Raw genomic sequence first — 18728 nt, 5'->3', positions numbered from 1 at the left:
GATTTTGGAGCCCAGAAAAAATAAAGTCTGACACTGTTTCCACTGTTTCCCCATCTATTTCCCATGAAGTGATGGGACCGGATGCCATGATCTTCGTTTTCTGAATGTTGAGCTTTAAGCCAACTTTTTCACTCTCCACTTTCACTTTCATCAAGAGGCTTTTTAATTCCTCTTCACTTTCTCCCATAAGGGTGGTGTCATCTACATATCTGAGGTTATTGATATTTCTCCCGGCAATCTTGATTCCAGCTTGTGTTTCTTCCAGTCCAGCGTTTCTCATGATGTACTCTGCATATAAGTTAAATAAACAGGGTGACAATATACAGCCTTGACGTATTCCTTTTCCTATTTGGAACCAGTCTCTTGTTCCATGTCCAGTTCTAACTGTTGCTTCCTGACCTGCATACAGATATCTCAAGAGGCAGGTCAGGTGGTCTGGTATTCCCATCTCTTTCAGAATTTTCCACAGTTTATTGTGATCCACACAGTCAAAGGCTTTGGCATAGTCAATAAAGCAGAAATAGATGTTTTTCTGGAACTCTCTTGCTTTTTCCATGATCCAGAGGATGTTGGCAATTTGATCTCTGGTTCCTCTGCCTTTTCTAAAACCAGCTTGAACATCAGGATGTTCACGGTTCACGTATTGCTGAAGCCTGGCTTGAGGAACTTTGCGCATTACTTTACTAGCGTGTGAGATGAGTGCAATTGTGCGGTAGTTTGAGCATTCTTTGGCATTGCCTTTCTTGGGGACTGGAATGAAAACTGAGCTTTTCCAGTCCTGTGGCCACTGCTGAGTTTTCCAAATTTGCTGGCATATTGAGTGCAGCACTTTCACAGCATCATTTTTCAGGATTTGAAATAGCTCAACTGGAATTCCATCACCTCTACTAGCTTTGTTTGTAGTGATGCTTTCTAAGGCCCATTTAACTTCACATTCCAGGATGTCTGGCTCTAGGTCAGTGATCACACCATCATGATTATCTGGGTCGTGAAGATCTTTTTTGTACAGTTCTTCTGTGTATTCTTGCCACCTCTTCTTAATATTTTCTGCTTCTGTTAGGTCCATACCATTTCTGTCCTTTATTGAGCCCATCTTTGCATGAAATGTTCCCTTGGTATCTCTGATTTTCTTGAAAAGATCTCTAGTCTTTCCCATTCTGTTGTTTTCCTCTATTTCTTTGCATGATCGCTGAGGAAGGCTTTATCTCTTCTTGCATTCAGATGCTTATATCTTTCCTTTTCTCCTTTGCTTTTCGCTTCTCTTCTTTTCACAGCTATTTGTAAGGCCTCCCCAGACAGCCATTTTGCTTTTTTGCATTTCTTTTCCATGGGGATGGTCTTGATCCCTGTCTCCTGTACAATGTCACGAACCTCATTCCATAGTTCATCAGGCACATTATCTATCAGAGCTAGGCCCTTAAATCTATTTCTCACTTCCACTGTATAATCATAAGGGATTTGATTTAGGTCATACCTGAATGGTCTAGTGTGGTTTTCCCTACTTTCTTCAATTTAAGTCTGAATTTGGTAGTTGTGTCCAATTCTTTGTGACACTATGGACTGTAGCCCACCAGGCTGCTCTGTTCATGAGATTCTCCAGGCAAGAATACTGGAGTGGGTTGCCATTTCCTCCTCCAGGGAATCTTCCTGCCCCAGGGACTGAACACACGTCTCTTGCATCTCCTGCTTTAGCAGACAGGTTCTTCACCACTAGCACCACCTGGCAAGCCTCTCTTGGGACTTTAGAGCATCATTACCACACACACATAATTACCATCCCAAATAACCCATAATTTCAAAATATACACTGGGTCTGCCATCTAATGTCAGTTCAAGTCTCCTAGCCCTGTTGTCCAAAGAAGTTACATTCTAAACCTGCCCCATGTAGAAATTTTGGAGCCACTTCTGAAGAGTATGCATGTATATTATTTAGCACAATGTCTGGTCCATAGTAAGTAAATGTTAGCAATCGTTATAACTATTGTTGTGACTCACTAGTTTACCAAGCAAAACTGTAGTTTTTCCTTCCCTGTGCACTAGCAAATTCATAGAAAAGGGTAAATGTCATATCTGCCTCTCAACAATGGTTTGAATTCACTATTTTATCAAGTTCAGGGTTTCCCTTGTGACTCAGTGGTCAAGAATCTGCCTGCCAGTGCAGGAGGTGCAGGTTAGATCCCTGGCCCGGGAAGATCCTACATGCCTCGGAGCAGCGAAGCCCATGCACCACAACTATTGAGTCTGTGCTCGAGAGCCTGGGGAGCCACAACTACTGAGCCCACAAGCTCTAAAGCCTGTACTCCACAACAAGAGAAGCCATCACAATGAGAAACCCACGCACCACACCTAGAAAGTAGCTCTCGCTCGCTGCAACTAAAGAAAAGCCCACGCAGCACCAAGCAGCCAGCCACAAATAAATAACTGAATTTTAAAAGTTTGTTGAATTTCAATAGTATAAATTAACTTTGCGAACTCACTAATATCCTTTCATTCATACACTCTTAACCTGCCTTATTCTAAAAGGGATTTAAAACTGCTAACCCTTGTTATATTTTTGCATATGTGGTCACTTGGCTTTCTCACTTATCTTTCTTCAATTTTTCTTTCTTTTTTTACTTTTTATATTTCTGATTATCCAAGTATATACTCCATTGTAGAAAATGATCAAACTTTAAGTACATTTTCTTTTTTCTATGTGTAAAAGTGTTTCTTCATATAAAAATGAGCAGAATTGAAATCATATTATAAATATAATATTGTCTTGCTATTTTCAATATATATCATTATACAATTTTAAACAACCTTTTTGGTGACCATCAAATGGATGTTTCAGAAATTGTTAATCACTTTCTTGTGTTATATATATAAGGAAAGAAAACACAACTTGCATGTGGATATTCCCTATGGTTGGTGCTGGGAAATGTACACATAGCCAGGTCAATGGATGCCAACAAGAGCCAGTGTCTTCTGGAGTGCTCCAGAACAAGCACATGCATTTCAGGGCCTTTAAAAGATTGGGATGAAGATGAAGAGTATAATACCTAACGTCTACATAGCACTTTTCTCCCTTACTCAATCTTGTTTCAAAAATGAACGCAACAACAAAAAGACAAACACAATTTTTAAATGAGCAAAGGACTTGAATAGACACGTCTCTAAAGAAGATATGTGCTGTGCTTAGTCGCTCAGTCGTGTGCGACTCTTCCAACTCCACAGACTGTAGCCTCCCAGGCTCCTCTGTCCATGGGATTCTCCAGGCAAGAATACTGGACTGGGTTGCCATTCCCTTCTCCAAAAGAAGATATACAAATGGCCAATAAGCCATTTGTTTATTTATATAGAAAAACATGTATTTAAAGTTTGGCAAAGAAATGCTGCTCAATATTCTGTAATAACCTAAATGGGAAAACAATCTGAAAAAGAATAGATATATGTAAAACTGATTCACTTCGCTGTACACCTGAAACTAACACAGCATTGTAAATCAACTATACTCCAATATAAAATAAAAATTTAGAAAATTTTAAAAAATAAAAATTAAGTTTGGGAATTTTATACAATGAAATGTTTACATGAAATGATGTTCAACAGCACTAATTATTAGGGAAATGCAAATCAAAACCACAATGAGACATACTTCAAATCTATTAAGATGGCTACTACAGAAAAAAAACACACATAAACAAAATAACAAGTGTTGGCAAAGATGTGAATAAATTGAAACTCTTGTGCACTCATAGTGGGAATGGAAAATGGTGCAGCCACTATAACAGTCTGGAAGTTCTTCAAAAGATTATGATCCAGCAATTCCAATTCTGGGTATACACCCGAAACAATTTAAAACAGTATCTCAACTACATACTGGTACATCCATGTTCATAGCAGCATTATTCACAATTGTCAAAAGGTGGAAGCAATCCAAGTGTCCATCAATACAAGAATGAACAAAGAAAAGGTGATGTATACATGCAATAGAATGTCTGCCTCAAAAAGGAAGGAAATTCTGACACATGCCACAACATGATTGAACCTCGAATACCTTATGCTGAGTGAAAAGAGTCAATCACGAAGAGACAAATACGGTATGAGATACATGTGTTACAAATACTGTATGAGTGTATGAGAAGCGCTTATATGAGGTATCTAGAGAAGTTAAATTCATAGAGGTAGGAAGTAGAAGGGTGGTCAGGCAGGGGGAGCAGAGACTAAGGACATGTTTCAGAGTTTCAGTTTAGCAAATAAACATTCTGGAGGTTGGTAGAAAATGTGACTGTAAACACTACTGAACAGAGTACTTTAAAATGGTTAAGATGGAAAATTTTATGTTATGTGTATTTTACCACAATTAAAATTTCAAAACTATTTTTTAAAAAGACCTAGGGGGACACAGAGTATCTTAAACACTTTGCAAAATGTAGTCACATTTAACATCCCAATTGATCCTTAAAATGACCTAGTGAGGGAGTAGTTTAGACACCATTCCCATCTGAGAATGGAAGAGATCCCTTTGTTGGAGTGATATGGAACTCTCACAGCTTTTATGGGGTTGGAAGTGGCCCGGGTTTATTCTGGCATTCCTAGCAACAGGGTGTGATTTGATCCTTTCTGATGCTCATCCTCATGAGCTCGTGACCTGGTGGCCTGTGCCCTCTTTCTGCATTGGCATTTCCTATTTCAGCACAAGATGCCTTGCAGGATCCCAGTAGTATCCTCCACCACTCACTCTCCTAACTTTGGAGACTTGCTCAGAGACCCAAGGTTTTCACGGCTGACCATTCAAAATCTCAGAGTTGGAATGTTAGCCTTGTTCCAGCAAAATGGACAGAGTCTAAGTACGCTTGACAAGTCCTGACAAATTCACATACCTGTGTAACCTACAGTCCTGTCAAAATACAGAAAATCACTAGCCCCCAGAAAGTTTCCTTTCCTAATCATACTCCCCACCCAAAGGCAACTACTGTTTTGATTTTTTTGCTCCATGAAAATTTTTAACTCTTCTTTTTCGGGAGGTAGTGGAGGGTGGGGAGTGGGTAGAGGAGATGACTTTTTGCTGAGTGTTCTTCCTGAGTTATTATGTCTTTGTTTATGCCAGGATCTGAGGCCTGTTAAATTTAAAAGAATAGAAGAGAAAAAGAAAAGAAGAAAAAAAGAAGAGAAGAGGGAAAAGAAAGAGCTTCCTTTATTTTTCCTCCCATTTAAGCTATACTTCCCTTTCCCTGGGGTAGCAGAGGCCAAGGTCTGGGTTGGTTTGAGAAAGGATGACATATTAAAGAAAGAGACACCCCTTTCATGGAATAGATAACAAGACGCTATGCCAGGTATTGAGGTGGTAGTAACATTGGAAGTCTCCCTCCCTCTGTGAGTTTACAGTTTAGTGGGGAGAACTGACATACATGCTCGAATCCTCAGTTGTGTCCGAGTCTTCGCTGCCCCATGGACTGTAGCCCATCAGGTTCCTCTGTCCATGGAATTTTCCAGGCAAGAATACTGAAGTGGGTTGCCATTTCCTCCTCCAGGGGGTCTTCCCAACCCAGGGATCAAACTCATGTCTCTTGTGTCTCCTGCATTGGCAGGTGGATTCTTTACCAGTGTACCACCCGGGAAGCCCCGGAAAATCAACCTGCTAGCAGTTAATTTATGTTCACCCTAATTCTAGTCCTCCTATGTTCTTTTTCTCAGTGATTGGAACTAACAACAATCCACTTCCAAGTCCAGAACACTCCTTCTTTCACCAGCTCTGAAAACGCTGAACGCTGAACCATTCACTCACCAAATCCCCGAATGTTGCCTCTAAAGTATTTCTCAAATATATCCCCCCTCTCCATCCTAGTTGCAGTGAGCCTATCTCAGGACACCCTCACCCCTTCTCTGGACCATGACTTCCCAGCTGACCTTTCAGCCACTGCTGCACCTACGTCAAATGCCAGAATTATCCTGTCAATTCCCTCAGCTGAGTCTTCACAGTTCTTAACATCACAATCAAGGGCCCCGAGAAACTGGCCCTGCCCATTTCCACCCTTGGCTCCTGCTGCCACAATCCTATTCTTTCCGTTCCAGCTATGCCCCCTGCCATGGCTCCTCCAAAGGCTGCCCTGCTGTCTCCTGGCTGCCTCTAGCCATTGTTCAGAAGTCCTCCCCACCTTCCCCCACACACAAATAGATTGGTGGCTTGTCTCCGTGTTTCTCTGGCAACATATGCCTTTCTTTCATTATGTAACTGGCCTTGCTCTCCTGCTAGTCTGAGAATTCCTTGAAGTCAAGGACCAAGCCGGTTCATTTCAGTGCCTAGCACATAGTAAGATGACAACGCATGCTAGTACTATTCTGAGCATTTCTCAGACACTGACTCATTTAATCCTGATGACACTCTATGCTGCTGCTGCTAAGTCACGTCAGTCGTGTCCGACTCTGTGTGACCCCATAGACAGCAGCCCACCAGGCTCCCATCCCTGGGATTCTCCAGGCAAGAATACTGGAGTGGGTTGCCATTTCCTTCTCCAATGCATGAAAGTGAAAAGTGAAAGTGAAGTCGCTCAGTCGTGTCCGGCTCTTCACGACCCCACGGACTGTAGCCTACCAGGCTCCTCTGTCCATGGGATTTCATTACTCTGTCCATGGCAAGAGTACTGGAGTGGGTTGCCATTACCTTCTCCGGACACTCTATGAGCAAGGTGCTATTATGATATTCATTTCTTAGTTGAGGACAGTGAGAGACTAAGCAGCTTGCCCAAGACACAATACTCAGGAAATAGCTGAATTAAGATTTGAACACAGATAATCCAGCTGCCCAGGTGGCAACAGGGCTAGAGAATCTGCCTGCCAGTGCAGGAGACACGGGAAACATGGGTTCAATCCCTAGGTCAGGCAGATCCCCTGGAGTAGGAAATGGCATCCCACTCCAGTATTTTTACCTGGAAAATTCCATGGGCAGAGAAGCCTGGTGGGCGACAGTCCATGGGGCTGCAAAGAGTCAGACACGAATGAGTGACTGAGCACAGTCCGGCTGCAACTATGGCTCTTAATCTTTATTCTCATCTTCTCTTCAACTTCCATGTGTTTGTTGAATGAATGAAAAATGATTGATCCCTTTTGAGTTCCCCATCTCAATATGTTCAGAACCCAAACAGTTCTCTTCCAACAGCTTCTTTTTCCCTACATCTGATCCCCTTCAGCTGCTCCTCCAGGGTCTCAGAGAAGCCTGGAGTCTGATATTCACCTCTCTCCCCTTTAACCCCATTCAGCCTTTCACCATATCTAGGTGTTTTGTTTTTCCTTGGAAACATCTATCAGATTGTCTGCTTCCTCTCCATTTATGATTGCTGCTGTCCTATTCTGGTCCTCAGCCCTTTAGGCTGGATGACCACAGCAGCTTCCAGACTAGATTCCCTGACTTCACTGCCTTACTTCCTTGGGGCCTTGGGGTTTCCATGCATTTTTACTTAACCCTCACAACAATCCACGAGCTAAATATTATTATACACACTTTATAGATGAGGGACTGAATAACAGAACTCAGGTTCAAACAGGATTTGTCTGGTTCAAAGGACTCTTCCATCTCCAAAAAGACTGGTACTTTAAGCAAGTCACTTAACCTGCAAAAGTCTCAGATTTCTCATTTGTAAAATGGGGATAACAACAGTAATTACCTCCTGACAGCAACTGAGGTTAACACTTAGCACAGTGCCTGACATACAGGAAGTGCTCGAAGATAATCAGCAATTAATGTTCACAGACCCCATAGCACATCTAACATATGAATTTGATAACTGTTCTGACCAAAATACTTTCTGGAAGTGCTTTTGAACCATTTAGCTCAGAAGAAGTTGCCATATCTGGCCCCTCCTTTGTCCCTCAAAAGTTCTTTCTCCTGGGAAGCATCACATGCTGTATGAAAAAATTATCTTACTGGTCACTTCGAGAAAGGCACACAGCAATAGAAAATACACCCGTCTGGTGGAAAGTGCACAGATTCTCTGATTGCCCTGTTCAGGTTGTATGAGAGCAGGAAATCTCGAAGCGTCTCTGAACTTTTCTCATCTACTAAATGGTAATAATAATACCTTCCCCCCAAGAATATTGAGATAATGTACATACAGCCTTCAGTGCATTGTTGGATATAGTAAGACCTATGTAAAGTTGTGCAATATAGTCAGATAATGTATACGAGCAGGCTTTATTGTAAGTGGAGGACGAGATGGATTTCTAAATCAATGTTATCAAAATCAAGTATCAAAAGTAGAGGAAAGGTGAAAGAATTGTGCAAAGGAGATACTAACGCATACCTAGGACTGACTGCAGCCATGAAATTAAAAGACGCTTACTCCTTGGAAGGAAAGTTATGTCCAACCTAGATAGCATATTCAAAAGCAGAGACATTCCTTTGCCAACAAAGGTCCAGCTAGTCAAGGCTATGGTTTTTCCCGGATCATGTATGGATGTGAGATTTGGACTGTGAAGAAGGTTCAGCGCCGAAGAATTGATGCTTTTGAACTGTGGTGTTGGAGAAGACTCTTGAGAGTCCCTTGGACTGCAAGGAAATCCAACCAGTCCATTCTGGAGCTCAGCCCTGGGATTTCTTTGGAAGGAATGATGCTAAAGCTGAAACTCCAGTACTTTGGCCACCTCATGCGAAGAGTTGACTCATTGGAAAAGACTCTGATGCTGGGAGGGATTGGGGGCAGGAGGAGAAGGGGACGACAGAGGATGAGATGGCTGGATGGCATCACTGACTCGATGGACGTGAGTCTGAGTGAACTCCGGGAGTTGGTGATGGACAGGGAGGCCTGGCGTGCTGCGATTCATGGGGTCGCAAAGAGTCGGACACAACTGAGCGACCGAACTGAACTGAGGACACCTGAATGCCTTTCCGGCGAAGGGACAAGCAGCTCCGGCCCCTGAATCCTGAGGGGCAAGTGGAGAGAAGACCCACCCTCTTCCACCGCCTCCAGAGCCCCGCCTCCAGGGTCGTGTGACAAGGTGCCCAGGGCCCGCCAACGAGGGGCGGGGTCGGCTGTGATCACGTGTGCACGGATGCGGAAGTGGTGCGGCGGGTGGCGTTCGTGATTGGCCGAGGCCGAGGAACCTGGGGGCGGAGCCAGGCGGCCGGACGCTCCGGGAGGAGTCGGGGGAGGGGACAGCCGCGGGGCCGGCTTCGGAGTCTGGATTTGGTCTGCAGTGCCCATCGAGTGCTGGACCAGCGGCTGGCCGGTGCACCCCGCCCTGCGCGCGCAGAGGCTTCGGGACCCCCAGGCCGAGGCGCGGGCCGCTACGAGAGGCGGGTAGGGTGGGCAGAGGGAAATTTGGAGGGCGCGGGCGCCCTGTGCGCGGAGCAAACGTGAGGCGGCCGGGGGCCGGGACGCCATGTCCATGGAGGACCCCTTCTTTGTGGTGAAAGGGTGAGTGTTGCCGAGGGCTCCACTGGAGGAGGCGGTGGCCGTGCTGCCTGCCCGCACCTCCCCGCCTCTCCTCGTTGTAGGGGGGATGGGAGGCAAGTAGAGGCTGGCGTGGGGACAGTGGGGACGGCTTAGCCTGGAGGGCCGTGATCAAGTGTCCAGAGACATCCCTTTCCCGTCCTACCTGGACTTTGAAACCCATGCCCCCAGTCAAGCCCCTGGGGGGGGGGTCCCCTTTGGCCTGTGCGCTGCCCTACAACTTATTTGGACGGGAGGAGGGGTTCAGCAGTTCTGCAGGTGGGAAGGGAGCTTAGGCGTCCCAGACCAAACTGGGGCTCTAGTGGAGCACGGGGCCCTGCTTCGAAGGGGGAAAAACAGCATCTGGGCAGGAAAAGGGAAATGGCCCTCCTGAGCTTTGTAGTTGGCGTGGACGGGGGTGAGCTCCTATTGTCCATTGAGTTCGGAGCGCTGGCCCCGCAGACGGGTGAGACCACAACATGCCCAGAGGCGTCTGAGCACGTTAGCAGGCTTGGAGGCGGGGGCGCCTGGCTCCGGAAGACGACTCAATTCAGTGGGGGAGTTTTTACTGAGTAATGGGAGGGGAGGAAAGCAGCCGTTCAAACTCAGTGATGATGTTGGAAGGAAAACAAAATGAAATCAGCCAAACTAAACTTTCCTTAGCTTTCTGTTAGCACCGGGTTTTTCCCACAGTGCTAAAGGAAATGAGCGCTTGGTTTTTAACTCCCTGATTTCATCCAGGCTGTTTGACAGGTTTCCCCCATTTCTTCCTCTGCCTTTCAGACTAGAACAGCCTTAAACTTATTTTTCCCTGTGAGCTGTCGTGACTCCATCTTTGATTGCTCAGTTGTTTGCAGATACCCAGAAACTTTAATGGCACTCTGTTATATAGGCTTTGTAGCCGTTAAACAAATTCAGGGAAGATGGATCCTGTTGTTACAACTTGTCAGCTTTTGTTTTAAATGTCAAACAAACGTTAAAAATTTGAGAACTGCAAAGTTCCTGAGAGATCAGTGCTAATCACCCTAAAGTACGGCTTTGCTTTCAACTAGTTCCTAGCTCCCTATTTCTATTTCTGTAGGGATAAAAGCTGACCAGTTACTTGAGGGTGTATGTGATTTTTTTTTTTTTAAGGTTCTTCTAAGAAAATTTAAGTGATATTCTAGGTGAAATACTTTATTATCCATGGTACAGTAAGATACATTTATATATATATTTAACATTTCCCTAAAAGGTTTTGCCTTCACCTGACTTTAGATAGGAAAATCTGAGTTTAGATGATTAATAATACATGGATCTCTACCTGGAAAATGTTATTAGAAGAATTGATTTTTTTTTTTAGGTGTTAATTTTTAAATGTGAAATCTGTGTGTTTTTCCTTTAAATGTTTTTAATTCTTAGGTTTCAAAGGTTATGTCTGGCAGTGGAGGCTGTAGATAATCAGAATTTTTTGTTTCATTTTTAAATGGAATTTGTGAAAATGCTAAATTGCTCTGCCATCTTGACTATTTTTCCTGATAGTACGATTTGCCAGGGCTTGCTCACTGATTAGATAGCACTGCTTTATTGAAACATTGGCCAGGAATCTTGTTTGACTTTTACATTGTTTGAGCGCATATCTTTTAAGATATCAAAACCTTTTGCTATGGAAAAGTAAAATTAGCTACATGAGTGTCTCCAGATAATGTGGTGAAATATATGGGGAGCCATGTACCTCTGTTTATTAAAAGTTTTGAAAATACACTCACTGCATGATGTGGAAAAATGAAAGAAGCCTAAATTGTGACCTTTAGCCTAGGAGCTGATAGTCTAATCTGAGAAACAAGTCACCCAATAATTAAGTAGAAATGACTGATGGAAATGATTAGTGCTGAAGTGAATCCAACAGATGGTAAGTCCCCTAGTAGTTCACAGAAAGGCATCCCATTAGGAAAGGTTACTATTGGAAAAGCTTTGAACATAGTAGCAGGTCTTGAATTGGGTTTTGAAGATGAGTATCACTTCGATGATTCAGTCCTGTGTGTCTTTTCTGGACTCGTCAAGAAGAGTCTCTAATTGGTCTTCCTGCTTCCAGTCTCTTTCCTCTTGCGTCTGCCTTGGTTTTGTCGGACGAGTGTTCTCCAGAATGCAGTGTGAGCCACACATGGCATTTTACATTTCCTAGTCGACACAGGGAAAGTGAAAAACATGTAAAGTGAATTTTAATGTCATCGATAACCTGGGATAGTCAAAATATTTCAACATGTGATAATTATAAAGATTATTAACGAAGACTCTCACCCTTTTTGTACTGTCTTCAAATCTGGTGTGTGTTTTACACTTACAGCACATCTCAATTTGGATGCTGAATTTTCATCAGAGACACTTGATCTGTTTTTAGAATTCATTAAACTTACAGTTGAAAAAGTAGATTCACATACCCAAATTGTTCCAAGTATATTTTTAAATTTTTTGGTAAGTGAATTGAGTGTCAGCTTTTAAATTTAAAGTAATTAAAATTTAAAACTTAGTCCCACAGTCACACTAGCATAGTTCGGCAGTCACATGTGGTGTCCATATTGGGCAGGACAGGTGTAGCTCTTCTAGAACCCAAGCAGGAGTTCCCTACTTAACATCATTTAGTGGCTGCCTGTTGCCTGGAGGAAAGTCTCAAGACTTCCTGGCCTTGTGATGCAGCCTTCCTTTACCCTTCTCTCACTGTGCCTGCCCAGAGCTCCAGGATCTCCAGACTCAGTACAGTGACTGTGACTGTGGGACTGGGTGCTCTGACCCCATATGCATGCATTCTGCCAGATGCGCGCACTCAGCTTGCAGGATTCAAAGTCAGCATCTCCACTGCCTCCAGAAAGCGCTTCCTTGACACCTGTAACACATTATCGCACCTCTTCCTCTGGCTCTCTGTCATTATTACCGTGAGCTCTGAGGGTTGGAACTGTTTGTTTTTCCTGTGTTTCCAGCCCGCCACCTTGAATATATAGCATAAATGTTGAAGAAGTTCTCTTTGGTGGTTGTGGTTGGTAAGGAATGGTGGTTCGTGGATGAGAACACGACCAGCAAAGGCCCTCAGATGGGCATGGTGTGTTTAGAAATCAAGGAGGGCATCCCAGGCGGAGTAGGAAGTTTATTTGGAGAAGTAATAATAATAATAACTGACATTTAAAGGATGCAACACCTATGCCAGGTGTTGCAAGCTCAGTAAGCACTTTATAAGAATTACCACTTTGTAAGAAGAGTTCTGTGGTGTGGGTATTAGCCCCACTTAACAGATGAGAAACAGCTACCACAGGGCGGTTGAGTTACTTCCACAGGGTCACAAAGCTAATAGGTGGTAGACCCAGGATTCAACATTCAGCTGCCTAGTTCTCCTCATACTGTTAACACTTCACAGAACAGGTAGAATAAAATCAAGAAGAGCTCATCTTGAGGCCATTGGAAGTTTTCAAAGCAGGGAGTTCAGTTCAGTTGCTCATTTGTGTCCTACCCTTTGGGACCCCATGGACTGCAGCATGCCAGGCATCCCTGTCCATCATCAACTCCCGGAGCTTGCTCAAACTCATGTCCATCGAGTAGGTAATGCCATCCAACCATCTCATCCTCTGTCATCCCCTTCTCCTGCCTTCAGTCTTTCCCAGCATCAGGGCCTTTTCCAATGAGTCAGTTCTTTGCATCAGGTGGCCAAGGTATTGGAGTTTCAGCTTCAGCATCAGTCCTTCCAATGAATATTCAGGACTAATATCCTTTAGGATGGACTGATTTGATCTTGCTGCCTAAGGAACTCTCAAGAGTCTTCCCCAACACCACAGTTCAAAAGCATCAATTCTTTGGCACTTAGCTTTTTTGAAACTCAGTGAAACTATGAGCCATGCCGTGTAGGGCCACCCAAGACAGATGGGTCATGGTGGAGAGTTCTGACAAAATGTGGTCCACTGGAGAATGGAATGGCAAAACACTTCAGTATTCTTGCCTTGAGAATCCCATGAATAGTTATGAAAAGCAGGGACATGACATGAAATTAGGGTCCTGAGAATATTGATTTGGTAGTAGTGTTGGGTGCATCAGTGTGAAGAAAGATTAAAAAGGAGACCAGTTAGAAAGCTATTTTAATTTAAATATTCAGTGATTGGTGTCTGAGTGTTTGAGGTTCACTTTGTGAGATTTTGATACTGTCGATGTCTTGTTCAGAGCAGAACACCAGAACATGGGGGAAAACCACCACAGTCGGGCAGCTGGGCTCTCTGGGCAGGTGGAGCTCTACTGGCCCATGTATTCACAGTGGTATTTTTGCTCCCAGAACGCTTAGCCCTACTGAGTAAACCGAGACCGGCCCTTCACTTGTAGTTTGAGTGGTTGACCCTCTTCAGGTGTGTTCTCACTAAGTAAGCTTGATTATTCCCATTGCATCAGGTGGTTCTGTACATCCCGCACCCTAGTCACTCTGACCCAACTCTCTCCCAAGTGTTCTTCTGTGTATTTTACTAATTGTTTGACATCCCCCATGCTGTGGGATGGGTATCTTACCGCCAATTCTTTTTCATTTCCTTCCCCCTACCTAAAAATCCCTTCCTCCTCTTAGCCCTATTCACTCCCGACTCCACACTCTGTATCAGTCCTATGTCCACTTGGTCATCAGGTCCTCGTAGTGCATCCCCGGGATATCTCTGGAATTCTCTTCCTCTCTGGTTTTGGTTCCTCCGCCCTCATTCACGTCCTTGTCCTCTCCCACCTGGACTCTTACAAGTGTCCTCTTCAGCAAGCTTCATTGGCACTGCTGCCAGATGTGGCCTTGGAGACATGGTCAGGTCACAGCTCTATCCAGAATCCTTCATTCTAAAACACTTACCGAGTGTTCTCTTTTCGTTTACCAGGGGCGAAAGGTCCAGCAGTGGGCAAACGACATTCCTGTCCTTATGAAGCTTATGTTCTAGGGACAGGTGGTAAACAAGTGAACAAATATATGGTATATCAGGTGGTGGTAGATTCTGTAAGAAAAACAAAGCTAGGTGCAAAGGGAAAGGAAATGCGTGCTCTGGATGTTATTTTTCTTTTTATGTGACTTCCAGAGGCAGTGAGATTTGGTGAAGGAAGTGAGCTGTGTAAATCAGGCTGATCTAAAGTTGGAATCTCACCTCTATCCATTATTTGATGTAACTTTTGGCATGTTAATTATCTTCTCTGAACTTGTTTCTTTAGGTACAAAATTGGCTTAACAATGCCTGCTTTATCAGTTATGAGGATTAAATGAGTTAAGGCATGTATGTTGTCTTGGCACAGTTTGGGGCATCCATCAAGTGCTCAGTAAACATTCTCTTTTAAATGTCTGTTGATGTGTCTCCTTCCAAACAGTCTGCCCTTTCTAAGACGAAAGACCATGTCTTACTGTTTTTTTGTTCTGTTTTTATTTTGGAGTAACATTTAAAGTAGCATATGCTCATTTTAGAAAACTTAGGAAATAAAAGTATTTTAGAAAAGGATTAAAGATTCATTGAAGGGACTTCCCTGGTGGTCCAGTGGCTAAGACTCTGAAGCTCCCAAGGCAGGGGGCCTGGGATCAATCCCTGGTCAGGGAACTAGATCCCACATGCTGCAACTAAGAGTTTGAACGCTGAAACTAAAGATCACGCGTGCCACGACGACGACCCGGTGCAGCCACGTGCATAAATGTTAAAAAAAAAAAAAAAAAAGCATTGAAATGCCATCATCCAGAAATAGTTAAAATTTTGGTGTCTTTCTTATCAGTTTCTGTTAATAGTTTTATGTAATACTACCCATCAGTTTTTGATCTCTTATCATATATCAGTCACTGTGCTGAGAACCTGCCAGGGGTTGTCGTTTTAATCCTTATGAACTAGGTACTAGTACTATTATTATTATTTTACAAATGAACAAAATTAGTTAAAAAAAACTTCCAAGTTCATAAGCTTGTAATTGGAAAGGCCAGGATTTATATAAATTGGTATTATTGTTATTATTAATCATGAAGAAATTGGGATCATACTGTCTTGAAATCATTTCATCTGTATATCTTTATATCCTTAGCATGTAGCATGCCTTTGGTGGGGAGGCTTTTTAATGACTGCCTTTGTATTTTGTCATATAAATGTAATACAATTTATCACCTGGGATGACATTTATGATGTTTCTAAATTTCTCATTATTACAATTATTGTAATGATAAGCCCTGCTTTTCATAGGTCTTCATTGCTGTTTCTGATTATTTCCAAAGCCTTGATTCCTCTAGCAGAATTGCTAATTCAGTGGGCCAGCACATTTTCAAAGCTTCTGATACATGTTACCAAATTGCCTTCCAGGATACACTCCTCTCTACTCTACTCCGCACTCCACCCCGCCAAAGTTTGATGGACCCATTTCCCTTGATCCCTTGCCAGTACTGAGATTCTCATTTGAAGAAACCTTGACTAATTTGCTAGGTGAAACATACCATATTTGAATCATGTTTTTTTCATCATTGTCTTCAGTAAGGTCCTACATAGTGTTTGTTGAATGAATGATCCCATTTTGAGTTTCGGGATCTGTAGTTTTTACCCCTCTTTTGTTTGCAGCTTGTAATCAAAATAAGCCATTAAGAAATTGAGTGGTGGAATATGAGAGTATTTTGTACCAAGTGAGCCTCTCCTGTAGGGAAAAGGCATAAATATTGTGTTCCTTTAATATTTTGCTGGTTTGGAGGCTTTGTGTGCCTAAAGGAGGATAGTTTTATTTCTATGTTCTTGGCTATGGATCCTGTTGAAATAATGGTGTAAGTAAGCAGATGAGCAAAACAATATGTTTTACATTGTATTATTCTCTCTCTTGTCTCTGTGTAGAACCTTTTATGAGCTCCTTGAAGGCAAGCATTGTGCACTTTATTCACAATGTTGAGAAAAGTTATCCTTATTTATGAATACTATTATCCAATAAAATGGAATATGTCAAGTCTCATTTTCTACTTTTTGAAAATCTATCAGATGTTTCAGATGTTTCTTTCTTTTTCTTTTTTTTTTGCCTTGCTGCATAGTTTGTGGGATTTTAGTTCCCCAACCAGGGCTGGAACCCACACCCTTGGCAGTGAGAGTGTGGAGGCCTAGGCAACTCCCCAATCAGATGTTTCATTGTAAAAATCACTTTGCAGACATTTGTTACACATTTATTGAATTCCTGATACTCTGTTTGGCTCCTGGTTTGAAGAACACTGTGCAGCTGTGTGAAGCAGTTTAGGTGATAGACGATAGGGATTGCATGTAAGATTTTGGAATAGAGCTGAGATGCTGTGGAGACAGAAAAGACTCCCCGGGGAATGTTGGTCAGGGACACTTGCATGAAGCAAGTAGGGCCTTAATCTGAGCCATGAAGGAAGTGTCTGCTTTTCATTTGCAGAGGTGTAAGGACTCTTCCAGATGGGGAAGCGGTGAGCGAAAGTCCAGAGCCAGAAATGAGGAAAGGGAGGATGAGAAGAAGAGCTGCCAACTGAAACAGATTTTGTTTCAGTGAGAAATCAGGTTGGAAATTAAAGTTGGCTCCTTTGTGGGGAGGAGGAGGCATGGAATACCCAGTTGAGGAGTTTAAATTTAATCTGTTTGCTTTTGTAAATTCTTAATGAGGAGGCGGTTTTAACAGTTGTTACCATGCCACTTGCCTGTGGTCAGACAACTTCTGAGGGCTCAAACCCAGGTCTTTTGATTCACTAAGAAAATAGATTTGTCAGGAGGCTTTGATGGGGTTGAAAAGTCTTGTTACTGGAAGGCGCCTCGTGCTCTGGGTCAGAAGAACTTGAGGTCTGAAACCAAGAAGTCTGAGCCCCTGTTCTCTTATTTGTTTAATGAAGGCAGACTTGTTATTGTGAAAGTTCCTTCTAGATCTAAAATCCAGTGACGCAGCTTAAGTAGAGGTTGTGCAAGGTGAGAAGTAAGAGGAAGAGTCAAAGATGATGCTTGTCTAGACTAGTTTCAAATCTTGGAGAATAGTGTCACTAAGAACTAGAATGAGGAAGTTAGAGAAGGAAGCAATTGTTGTTGTTTTCTGCTTTATTTTGTTGTTTGAATACTTGCTTTTTTGTAGGAAGAATATGATTAGTTTGGTTTTAGGCAAATGGAATGATCCTGGAGACAGCTAAAATATAAGATTTAGTCCTGGGTGACTGGTTAGGGTTGGGACGGCAGTTGGGGAGTCATCAACCTCAAGGGAGCGTTTGAATCTACTAGTGTTGTTGAGCACCTAGAAACTGTAAACGTAGTGCTGAGAAATACTGGGACCAGGTGGAAGAAGAGGAAAGAGAAAATTAGTAGAAGCTAAAATAGCATAATATCACAAAAACAAGGAAGTGAGAGTTCCAAGAAAATAGAAAGGCTGCGGTGTCAAGTACACTGAAAATGAGGGCGAGTTCAAGTCACCCGTGACTGGGACCTGCAGTGTCCCTGGGGCAGTAGTACTGTCCCGGGGAGCTGTGGAAGCGGTGCAGGTTGAGGTCAGAATTGTCTAGAACTGTAGGTAACTAAAGGCTTTTTTTTTTTTTTTTTTTCCGCCTCTAGGAGAATTATTGCAAAAGATATTATCACAGTGAAGTTGAATTTGGAAATGGCAGTAAGGGCAAGTGTCGCAGGTGTGTGTGTTTCCCCTTACAAAAGGCTTGAGTGTGCAAGTCAGGCGGTGAAAAGAGCGCCTCCTCACCTAGCCTGAGGGGTTGGTGGTGGGACAGGCCGATGGGGCCCAGGGTGGGAGAATGATGCAGAGGCTCGCACAGCCTAGGGTTTTCAGTTTCATCAGTAGAGTGGAAACCGTCTCCCTCAGCAGCCTCTCGGTGCGTTGGTGAACCAGGGACCCCGGTTTGGTACATACAGGATGACGTACACCATGGGTGCTGCTCCAGACACACGTGTTACAGCCTGTGTGTTTTTCCAAAGGTGGCCGTCCAATATCTGTCCTGTCCCATTTGCTTTTCTTAAATTGTGAAGCTGGCTTTCTTCTATCAAGCTGGGATCTTCGTTGCTTTTCTTTGAACCCAGGCAGACCTGTGTAACTGCCTTGACTGACAGAATGAGGCATAAATGACACTGCTTGACTCCTGAGGATTAAGTCACAAAAGACACCCAGTTCAGCTTCCAGTCACATCTTTGTGACTTGGGACGCAAGTCCAGCTCTACCGCAGCCCCTCTGCTCGAGCGCTCATGCGGCGAGACTACGAAGGCGCAGAGATGCTACTGAGGAGCGCCTCCTGCCCCGGCCCCCTGCCCAGGGAGTCTTTCAGCTGAGGCCCCAGACAGTGTGCAGCAGGGACAAGCCATCCCTTCTGTGTTTGGCACAAATTCCTGACCCAAAGAATCC

At 43.4% G+C, this 18728-nt stretch overlaps 1 protein-coding gene across 1 annotated transcript in view; it reads left to right on the top strand.

Moving 5' to 3' along the window:
• The first annotated feature begins 9126 nt into the window (after window positions 1-9126).
• The window catches only part of STX6 (syntaxin 6), a 51335-nt gene continuing 41733 nt past the window's right edge, over window positions 9127-18728 (top strand). The window contains exon 1 of the mRNA XM_019976550.2: window positions 9127-9395. Within this exon, the coding sequence (XP_019832109.1) occupies window positions 9361-9395 (35 nt within the window). The 5' untranslated portion in view covers window positions 9127-9360. The remainder of the gene's footprint in view (window positions 9396-18728) is intronic.

Source organism: Bos indicus, chromosome 16, assembly GCF_029378745.1.
Source record: "Bos indicus isolate NIAB-ARS_2022 breed Sahiwal x Tharparkar chromosome 16, NIAB-ARS_B.indTharparkar_mat_pri_1.0, whole genome shotgun sequence".
NCBI lineage: Eukaryota > Metazoa > Chordata > Mammalia > Artiodactyla > Bovidae > Bos > Bos indicus.
Note: the sequence above shows the minus strand (reverse complement) of the source record. Positions and strands in the feature narration are given on the sequence as shown.